Source organism: Trichomycterus rosablanca, chromosome 1, assembly GCF_030014385.1.
Source record: "Trichomycterus rosablanca isolate fTriRos1 chromosome 1, fTriRos1.hap1, whole genome shotgun sequence".
Classification (NCBI taxonomy): domain Eukaryota; kingdom Metazoa; phylum Chordata; class Actinopteri; order Siluriformes; family Trichomycteridae; genus Trichomycterus; species Trichomycterus rosablanca.
This window is the reverse complement of record NC_085988.1, coordinates 84,925,112-84,936,130: the sequence shown is the minus strand read 5'-3', so window position 1 is coordinate 84,936,130 and position 11,019 is coordinate 84,925,112. Positions and strand designations below refer to the sequence as shown.

The 11,019-nt window shown below is 33.9% G+C and overlaps 1 protein-coding gene across 1 annotated transcript in view; it reads left to right on the top strand.

Annotated features, from left to right (window-relative positions):
* The first annotated feature begins 10,654 nt into the window (after positions 1-10,654).
* gnai1 (guanine nucleotide binding protein (G protein), alpha inhibiting activity polypeptide 1) overlaps positions 10,655-11,019 on the top strand; it is a 47,007-nt gene continuing 46,642 nt past the window's right edge. The window contains exon 1 of the mRNA XM_062996970.1: positions 10,655-11,019. This exon is cut by the window's right edge and continues 86 nt beyond it. Coding sequence (XP_062853040.1) covers positions 10,988-11,019 — 32 coding nt within the window. The 5' untranslated portion in view covers positions 10,655-10,987.

Sequence of the window (11,019 nt, the reverse complement as noted above, 5' to 3'; positions counted from 1 at the left end):
TAAATAAAGATGTTTGAAATAAGTTAAATCTGTTTTTGTGTGTATTGCACATTCAAACATTAATAATATTCCATAACTGGTTAAAAATGTTTCATTTTGTGTAAGTGTATATAATGACTTAAATAATTTAAGGGAACTGATGAAAAAGCATTTACATTTTACACCCTTTATATGTATTTTAGGGCGGCACGGTGGCTAAGTGGGTAGCACTGTCGCCTCACAGCAAGAAGGTCCTGGGTTCGAACCCCAGGTGGGGCGGTCCGGGTCCTTTCTGTGTGGAGTTTGCATGTTCTCCCCGTGTCAGCGTGAGTTTCCTCCGGGTGCTCCGGTTTCCTCCCACAGTCCAAAGACGTGCAAGTGAGGTGAATTGAAGATACTAAATTTGTCCATGACTGTGTTCGATATAAACTTGTGTAATGAATAACTACCGTTCCTGTCATGAATGTAACCAATGTGTAAAAACATGACGTTAAAATCCTAATAAACAAACAAACAAACAAACAAACAAACAAACAAATATGTATTTTAGTCGACTGAATCGACTGTAGATTTAGTCGACTATATTCTTATGATAATTAGTCGATTAAAACTAGACTAAAACTAAAACAATTCAGATGACTAAATTATGACTAAAACTAAATGACATTTTAGTCAAAAGACTACGACTAAAACTAAATCAAAATTTGCTGTCAAAATTAACACTGCCATCTACAGTGCATAATATTATTATACGATTTTAGTGTGTAAAGCTCAATGGCGTATCTTTTCCAGGGACATTTGTGCGTGTTTCGACCGTACAATGCAAAACCACCTGCTGTACACATTACAAAGTGCGGGTGCTGGACCGGCCTGTCTGCAGTCCTGACCTGTCCCCAATAGAGAACGTGAGATGAGATACGATTGTTCCCACAGCCATATCATCAGAAGGTGATTGCAGTTTAGCAAGACTCGTGACTTGACTCGGACTCTAGCCTAAAGACTCGTGACTTGACTCGGACTTGTGACTTGTGAACATCTCTGCTGAGTGAGGCTGAGGTCAGGGCTCTGTGCAGGACGCTGAAGTTTCTTTTAACCGTATTCTTCTTCATGCTCATGCTGCAACAGGGAAGGACCTTCCCTAAACTCTAGCTGCAAAGTAGGAACATACAACGTATTTCATATCATTGATTTATTACACCTGTTTGCAGCTGTTGTGCCTTAAACACATGAATGTAAAGATTAGAAGTGGCGTCCCGATAATAAATGATACGATGTTGTTCTGCAGCCTGTAGAACCATAAAGTAACAAAAGCTTTGTCACTGATTCCACCGGCTCATCAGGTCCAAAGGAGAAGCGTGATAAGAACCGTAATCACCGTCCATATTATTTATACCTGCGCTGGTGCAGCTCCTGCACAAAATAACTCAACATCTCTATCAGACCATGCGACCAAAAGTATCTGGACACCTGATCAGGAGCTTATTAGACGTCCAGCATTAATACAGAATTTTCCTCTCGTGTGGCTCTAACAGCTTCTGATTTCTTTATGGAAGACTGTGGGAATTTGTGTTCATTCAGGTTTAAAACAGCATTCGTGAGATCGGGCACTAAGGTTGGACAAAAAGGTCCGGCTTACAGTCGACATCCTGATTCATCCCAAAGGTGTTTAATGAGTAATATAAGTAGTATTAGTATTATTCCTATTATGAGTTGTATAAGTAGTATTAATAATATAAGTAATATAGTACAATTAATATAAATAGTATATGTAGTATTAATAATATAAGTAGTATACGTAGTATTAATAATGTAAGTAGTATAAAATATGACTATTACAAATAGTATTACAAAAAGTAAAAATAAGTAGTATAAATAGTACAATTAATATAAATAGTATTTATAAGTAGTATAAATAAGTAGTATTATTAGTATAATAGTATCAGGAGTATTAATAATATAAGTAGTAAAAATAGGTTGTATAAAAAGTATAAGTAGTATAGATAATATAAGTAGTATAAATAAGTAGTATTAATAGTATAAGTAGTATAGGTAATATAATTAGTATAAATAAGTAGTATTAATAATATAAATAGTAATAATAGTATAAATAAGTAGTATTACTGGTATTAATAGTGTAAGTAGTATAAATAAATAGTATTAGTAGTATTAATAGTATAAGTAGTATAAATAAGTAGTATTAGTGGTATTAATGGTATAAGTAGTATAAATAAGTAGTATTAATAGTATAAGTAGTATAAATAAGTAGTATTAGTGGTATTAATAGTATAAGTAGTATAAATAAGTAGTATTAATAGTATTAATTGTATAAGTAGTATAAATAAGTAGTATTAGTAGTATTAATAGTATAAATAAGTAGTATTAAAAGTATTAGTATTATAAATAAGTAGTATTAGTAATATTAATAGTATAAGTAGTATAAATAAGTAATATTAGTAATATTAGTAGTATAAGTAGTATAAATAAGTAGTATTAGTAGTATTAATAGTATAAGTAGTATAAATAAGTAGTATTAGTAATATTAATAGTATAAGTAGTATAAATAAGTAGTATTAGTAGTATAAGTAGTATAAATAAGTAGTATTAGTAGTATTAATAGTATAAGTATCATTCGTATTAAGGCGTTTGGTTAGGCTCAGGGTTCTGTGCAGGATCCTGGAGTTCCTCTACACCAAACTTCTTAAACCATGGTGATTATGGACCTCACTTTGTACACAATGGCACAGCCATGCTTGAACAGAAGAGGGCCTTCCCTAAACTGTTGACACAAAGTTAAACATATATACAAACAGCCATTCCCAGAAAACTTGGGATGTTCATTTCAAGGGTCTGAAAAGTTTGAAGTGATGGCAGAGGAACAGTGGGTGCAGGAGGAAGAGGAAGGTCACTGACAGGGACACGGTCAGTACTGCAGACCCCAAAGTACATACAGAACTGAACGAGCAACTTTGTGGCCTCATCTTAACAATAACTGGACATCATGAGGATCACAAATTCCCACAGACACACTTCAAAGTCTTGTTAGAAGCTTCTCAGAAGAGCATTGTTGTTGTTCTAGCTGTAGAGATCACTTAGATGTTGCTCTATTTTAAAAGCATTTGTTTTGAACTGGGACGTCCAGCACTTTATGGAAGAATTTTGAGTTGAACACATGAGGGCAGCGATCAGCTTCTCCACTAACACACTGCTCAACAACACTGAGGTCACTGCAGGTCAGTTCGGATGCTCATACTAATTTAGTGATTAGTGATTAAAATGACAGTATGATGAGTAGTAAGAGTGGTGAGTTGTGTGAGTAGCGTTAGTAGTATAAGTAGTGTGAGTTGTATGAGTACTATAAATAGTATAAATAGTATAGGTGCTATAAGCTGTAAGAGTAGTGCTAGTAGTATAAGTAGCATCATTAGTATCAGCACTAAGAGTAGTATAAGTATTATGAGTAGTATGATTAGTATAAGTAGTGTGAGTTGTATGAGTGGTGAGAGTAATATGAATAGTATTGGTAATATAAGTAGTATGAGTAGTGTGTTATTCGTAGTATCAGTAGTATGAGTGGTAAGAGTAGTATGATTAGTATTAATAGTATGAGTAGTATAAGTAGTATGAGTAGCGTGTTATTCGTAGTATAAGTAGTATGAGTAGTATGAGTAGTATAAGTAGTATGAGTAGCGTGTTATTCGTAGTATAAGTAGTATGAGTAGTATAAGTAGAATAAATTAGTAGTATTCGTATTATGAGTAGAGTAAAAGTTATTCGTAATATAAGTAGTATGAGTGGTAAGTGTAGTATGATTAGTATTAATAGTATGAGTAGCATAAGTATTATGAGTAGTGTAAGTAGTATGAGTAGTATGAGTAGTATAAGTAGTATGAGTAGTATGAGTAGTGTGTCAGTCGTAGTATGGGTAGTATAAGTAGTATGAGTAGTATAAGTAGTATGAGTAGCGTGTTATTCGTAGTATAAGTAGTATGAGTAGTATAAGTAGTATGAGTAGCGTGTTATTCGTAGTATAAGTAGTATGAGTGGTAAGAGTAGTATGATTAGTATTAATAGTATGAGTAGTATAAGTAGTATGAGTAGTGTAAGTAGTATGAGTAGTATGAGTAGTATGAGTAGTGTGTTATTCGTAGTATGAGTAGTATAAGTAGTATGAGTAGTATAAGTAGTATGAGTAGTGTAAGTAGTATGAGTAGTATAAGTCGTATGAGTAGTATGAGTAGTGTGTTATCCGTAGTATGAGTAGTATAAGTAGTATGAGTAGTATAAGTAGTATGAGTAGTGTGTTATTCATAGTATAAGTAATATGAGTAGTATAAGTAGTATAAGTTGTATGAGTAGTATAAGTAGTGTGAGTAGTGTAAGTAGTATAAGTAGTATAAGTTGTATGAGTGGTAAGAGTAGTATAAGTAGTATGAGTAGTGTAAGTAGTATGAGTAGTATGAGTAGTATAAGTCGGATGAGTAGTATGAGTAGTATGAGTAGGATAAGTCGTATGAGTAGTATGAGTAGTGTGTTATTCGTAGTATGAGTAGTATAAGTAGTATGAGTAGTATAAGTAGTATGAGTAGTATAAGTAGTATGAGTAGTGTGTTATTCGTAGTATAAGTAATATGAGTAGTATAAGTAGTATAAGTAATATGAGTAGTATAAGTAGTGTGAGTAGTATAAGTAGTATAAGTAGTGTAAGTATGATTAGTATTAATAGTATGAGTAGTATAAGTAGTATGAGTAGTGTAAGTAGTATGAGTAGTATGAGTAGTATAAGTCGTATGAGTAGTATGAGTAGTGTGTTATTCGTAGTATGAGTAGTATAAGTAGTATGAGTAGTATAAGTAGTATGAGTAGTGTGTTATTCGTAGTATAAGTAATATGAGTAGTATAAGTAGTATAAGTTGTATGAGTAGTATAAGTAGTGTGAGTAGTGTAAGTAGTATAAGTAGTGTAAGTAGTATGAGTAGTATAAGTAGTATAAGTTGTATGAGTGGTAAGAGTAGTATGAATAGTATTAGTAGTATGAGTAGTGTAAGTAGTATGAGTAGAATAAGTCGTATGAGTGGTAAGAGTAGTATGAATAGTATAAGTAGTATGAGTAGTGTAAGTAGTATGAGTAGAATAAGTCGTATGAGTAGTATGAGTAGTGTGTTATTCGTAGTATGAGTAAGGCAAGGCAAGGCAAGTTTATTTGTATAGCACCTTTCATACACAGTGGCAATTCAAAGTGCTTTACATAAGGAAAAATTAAAAATTAAAAGCATTAAAACATTCCTGAGATCTAGAACCTCAGAAAGACTTCTTGCAAATGAGTATGAGTAGTGTGTTATTCGTAGTATGAGTAGTATAAGTAGTATGAGTAGTATATGTAGTATGAGTTGTATGAGTGGTAAGAGTAGTATGAGTAGTATAAGTAGTATAAGTTGTATGAGTGGTAAGAGTAGTATGAATAGTATGAGTAGTATGAATAGTATTAGTAGTATGAGTAGTATAAGTTGTATGAGTGGTAAGAGTAGTATGAATAGTATAAGTAGTATGAGTAGTGTAAGTAGTATGAGTAGAATAAGTCGTATGAGTAGTATGAGTAGTGTGTTATTCGTAGTATGAGTAGTATAAGTAGTATGAGTAGTATATGTAGTATGAGTTGTATGAGTGGTAAGAGTAGTATGAGTAGTATAAGTAGGATAAGTTGTGTGAGTGGTAAGAGTAGTATGAATAGTATGAGTAGTATGAATAGTATTAGTAGTATGAGTAGTATAAGTTGTATGAGTGGTAAGAGTAGTATGAATAGTATAAGTAGTATGAGTAGTGTAAGTAGTATGAGTAGAATAAGTCGTATGAGTAGTATGAGTAGTGTTATTCGTAGTATGAGTAGTATAAGTAGTATGAGTAGTATATGTAGTATGAGTTGTATGAGTGGTAAGAGTAGTATGAGTAGTATAAGTAGTATAAGTTGTGTGAGTGGTAAGAGTAGTATGAATAGTATGAGTAGTATGAATAGTATTAGTAGTATGAGTAGTATAAGTTGTATGAGTGGTAAGAGTAGTATGAATAGTATAAGTAGTATGAGTAGTGTAAGTAGTATGAGTAGAATAAGTCGTATGAGTAGTATGAGTAGTGTGTTATTCGTAGTATGAGTAGTATAAGTAGTATGAGTAGTATATGTAGTATGAGTTGTATGAGTGGTAAGAGTAGTATGAGTAGTATAAGTAGGATAAGTTGTATGAGTGGTAAGAGTAGTATGAATAGTATGAGTAGTATGAATAGTATGACGCAACTCGAGTTGCGCAATCCGTTTGGTGAATCTGAATCCCTATTTGATTCACTCTAACAGTTATATGGAATCGATTCACTTAAGTGATTCTTAACGGCCAGCTGAGTGTCCGCGCAACAGTCTCCTAAGCAACAGGTCCCGCCCCCCCTACAAAAACCGCATTTCAGAGCGATTAAAGCTGAATATTTTTCTGTATTAATCGTTAATAAAATAAAAGCGCGTTTTTACGCTGTTAGATTTTTATGTTTTGAACCGAATCAATCGAAACAATGCAGGAAATGTAAAAAGGGAAAGTGAGTGCGCGTGCCTGAGCGCGTGCACAAACATGAGCTGCCGTGTACGTGTGAGAGCCAGGGTTGCCAAATTGGGATTATTTACGTTATATGTGTGAAGGTGCTTTATTTATTTAAAAAAAAACATCGAGTTGTTTTAGTTCTTTCTTCAGTATTAGAACTTTGCTGTGTTTTACAGAGTGATAGTGTTTTTATTTTTAATAGTATCAGTATTTAATAGTATTATTATTATTACTATTAGATTAGATTCAACTTTATTGTCATTGTGCATTCTGCATCTAACCAAAGTGCAAGATAGAGATTATTTACATATAATACAGTTAAAGTGCAAAACCAAATTATTAGAGTGTAGAATATTAAATATTAAGGGCAACCCCAAGTACAACACCAAATCAGAAAAAGTTGGGACAGTATGGAAAATAAAAACACACAAAGTTTCCTACATTTACTTTGATGTTTATTTGATGTCAGACAGGATGAACCTGAGATATTTCATCTTTTATCTGCTCAACTTCATTTCATTTATTAATAAACATCCATTCCTGCATTTCAGGCCAAAAGCAGCATCCAGGAAAGGCTGAGAGTCTCTGATGAGTAAAGATGATCAGAGGATCCAGTTTGTACACAAATGTGTGAGAAAATGATTGAAATGTTTAAAAACAAGGTAATTTACATTTCTGTGATGCAGCATTAATGCAGAAAAGTACACTGAGATCTTAGAGCAACATGTGCTGCCTTCAAGACGTCGTCTTTTCCAGGGATGTCCAGCATTTTTCAACAAGACGATGCAAAACCACCTGCTGCACACATTACAAAGGCACGGCTGTGGAAGAAGAGGGTACGGGTACTGGACTGGCCTGCCTGCAGTCCTGACCTGTCCAAAATAGAGAACGTGTGGAGAATTTTGAAACATATAATGAGACAACGACGACCCCCCGTACTGCTGCACATCTTAAGACGTGTTTGCAGGAAGAACGAAACAAAATAAAAGCTGAAACACTAAATCACTCGGTCTCCTCGGTGCCAAAACCTCTTTTAAGTGGTGAAAAGGAACGGCGACATTACAAAGTGGTAAATGCTTTACCGTCCCAACTTTTTTTGGAATCCAGGAATGGATGTTTATTAATAAATGAAATGAAGTTGAGCAGATTAAACATGAAATATCTCAGGTTCATCCTGTCTGACATCAAATAAGTAAATGTAAGGAACTCTGTGTTTTTATTTTATTTACATTTCTCAACTTTGTCCGATTTGGGGTTGTACTAAACTCTTAACAATAGTTTATTTACCAAAGAGAGAAGTTGAATGTCTTAATATACCTGATTAAATCTGGATTTATCCACCATGTCAGTGTTGAATAAGCACACTGTGGAAGCACAGTGTAGAATAAGCAATAAACTGTTCCAAGTATCATCTAATACCTTAAAAATATGTAACAGAACAGCTGCTAAATTAGACACACAACATTTTCTTTTGTGCATCTGAAAATTTGCATATTATTTGCTAAACATTTGGATAGAAACAGTTTTCATGAGCATTAAACACTGACCAACTACAGCTAGGCAAATGAGGTGAGCTGAAGGTGGAAATACTGTGGTTTTAAAAAATATATATAAATAAAACAGGAGCTGCATTATAATACTGTTTTAAAGCCTTGTTTTGTTTTCTATATTTTCTTTAAGTTGTATCCTGTCAGCAGCTAAACGGTGCTTTCATGATTTTATCTGCATTTACATTTACGGCATTTAGCAAATGCTTTATACAAACTGACTTACAATTGTGACTCAATACATTGACAGCCCCAACAGTGGTCTCTGCAAACACCTCTCTGACCACGAACCTTTGTGATGGCCAACTTTAGAAAGGTTACAGGTTGTTCCAGGCTTCTTCAGTTTGAATATTATAGAGCCACTGTAGTTCCGGAAAGACTCAAAGCCTTAGACGTTGTTTTATATCCATACCCTGATCTCTGCCAGTGAATGTGATGATGGAGATACACAGTCAGTTCCTTGGACTTTATAGTTTGGCTTTTCCCTACAATGTGGTATAAATAGATCCCAGTGTGCCTTAAGTTCTAGATACTTTTTAAGGATAATTAAAGCAAAGAGAAAGGATTTTAACACCACACACACACACACACACACAATATGTGTCCCTTCCTACATTACAGGCAGTGTTGCTACTCCTTGGGATTTTTCCCAAGATCTTGGTATTTGAGGGATTGACATGAGATTTGGGGATTTTGCCAAGTAATCTTGGGATTTTTAATTTGCACTCAAGCAATTAAAATCTGCATGTAATTTTATGGTCTGCAGTCATCAAATCGAAATCAAATCAAGTTTATTTGTCACATACATAGTCATACAGCTGGCAGTGAAATGCTTTTGTGACTGCTCGGCCACAGTAGTAACAAAATAGACAAAAATATATATTTATACAAAAAATACAAATGTTTTAAAGTCTAAAAAGTGTAGAAACATTAAAACATATGAACATTGAAATTAAAAAAGAAACTTAAAATATAATTTAAAAAATATAAGCAATTTAAAGTGAACCATAATATATTTAGATTTGGTGTAAATTTAGTCCTGATTACTATTTTGGCTGAGTCATAAATAAGGAATGACCAAGCGTACTACTACTAAATAATAACCCTTGGTTGTCGCTGGACATTTCTATACCTACTGTACATTTACTTCTTTACTTACTTACATTTTCTTGGACGCGAGAACATGACGTCACGTCTGTTGTCATCCGTGCATTTTACTTTAGTTTTTGGGTGATTGTTGTGATAGATTGCAGAAATAAATCTGCGTCAATCGCCGTAGTGTAAAGAGTTTAAAATCTGATTTCTCATGGCATCGTTTCATGATCGTAATCACAGTGATCCCCGTAAATCAGATGAGACAGGACTCTCTCAGTTAACTCAGGATTTTTGTTTTTGTGAATAACTGAAAATGTGTTATATAAATCCTCACAATTTTGTCATTTTTAGTTACTTGGGATTTTTTGTACAATCTTGGGACTTTTGTGGCAAGATCTTGGGAATTCTTAAAATGGAGGGTGGCAACACTGATTACAGGTGGTAAGGTGGTGAGGACTGCTGAGCGCATCATTGGTACACAGCTCCCTACCATAGTATAGTATAATATAGTATAAGTAGTATTAGTATTATAAATAGTAAGTAGAATTCGTATTATGAAAGCGCCACACTACATCGTTAACACTGTCAACACCTTGGTCTGCACACTGGACTTATTATTTATTTATCATTTACACCTGCACTTTACATCAGCTGTCTAATCCATACATTTGCACATTTCTTTACCCATTAAGACTTGCATACTTTTTTTTTCAACATATCTATATTATTTTATTATTACTATTATTAGTAGCAACATTATTAGTAGTATAAGTAGCATCAGTCGTATGAGTACTAAGAGCAGTGTAAGTGTTATGAATAGTTTGAGTAGTTTAAGTAGTACAGCTTGGTCTACACACTGTACTTACTGTATTTATTTATCATTTGCACCTGCACTTTACATCAACTGTACATCTATACATATTTGCACATTTCTTTACCCATTAAGACTCTTTGTATACTTTTTATTTCTACATATCTATATTATTTTATTATTATTATTATTATCATCACTATTATTAGCAGTAGCATTATTATGATTCATAGCTAGCTATATTGACATTTGCAGATGCGTACATGTATGCAGACCTATTACCATATATTTAAACAAGTTATAAAGTATATAGTTATAATTATTATATTAATCATGGTGATTGATAGTTCTTGTTGTTTTGTACAAAGCTAGTATTTGCACCTCTGGTAGATGCTAACGTCTGTATCTGCTTTTGTATACAAATAATCTATATGATTAATCTGTGTGTATTCTTAATAATATATGACTAAATATTAACATTCATTGAACTAAATGATACTGTAAATAATGTGTATTTTACAAAAATTAAGACATTAGTTTGAAAAAGGGGATCCGGAAGCGGTAAAATGACGACACTTGGTGTTTTTGAATCTCGGGTCGGGGTTTGGCTCAATCTGGCAACCCTGATCTTCAGAGCAGGAAATAGAGAAAACGGGCGGATGGAGGAACAGTTAGGCGTTTGGACGGCGAGTTTTAACGTTTTATTCTTTTATTTTCCGTGATTTTATCCTTTATTAGGATCAACAAATTTGCAGTGAGCGGCACCGGGTGAAACAGCGGACATTAGGAGTGAATTAGGGCGGATTTGAGCGCGGTTAGTGAAGCAGAAGTGTAGAATCAGACTCCACAGGGCGTGTAGTGAGTGTGTGTGTGTTTGTTGTCGGGAGGAAGAAGAACGGTGGTGCATGGTGGATACTGAGTGTGTGTGTGTGTGTGTGTACACGGAGTGTGTGTTGAAGTAGTAGTTGAGGAGGAAGATGGGCTGTACACTGAGCACCGAGGATAAAGC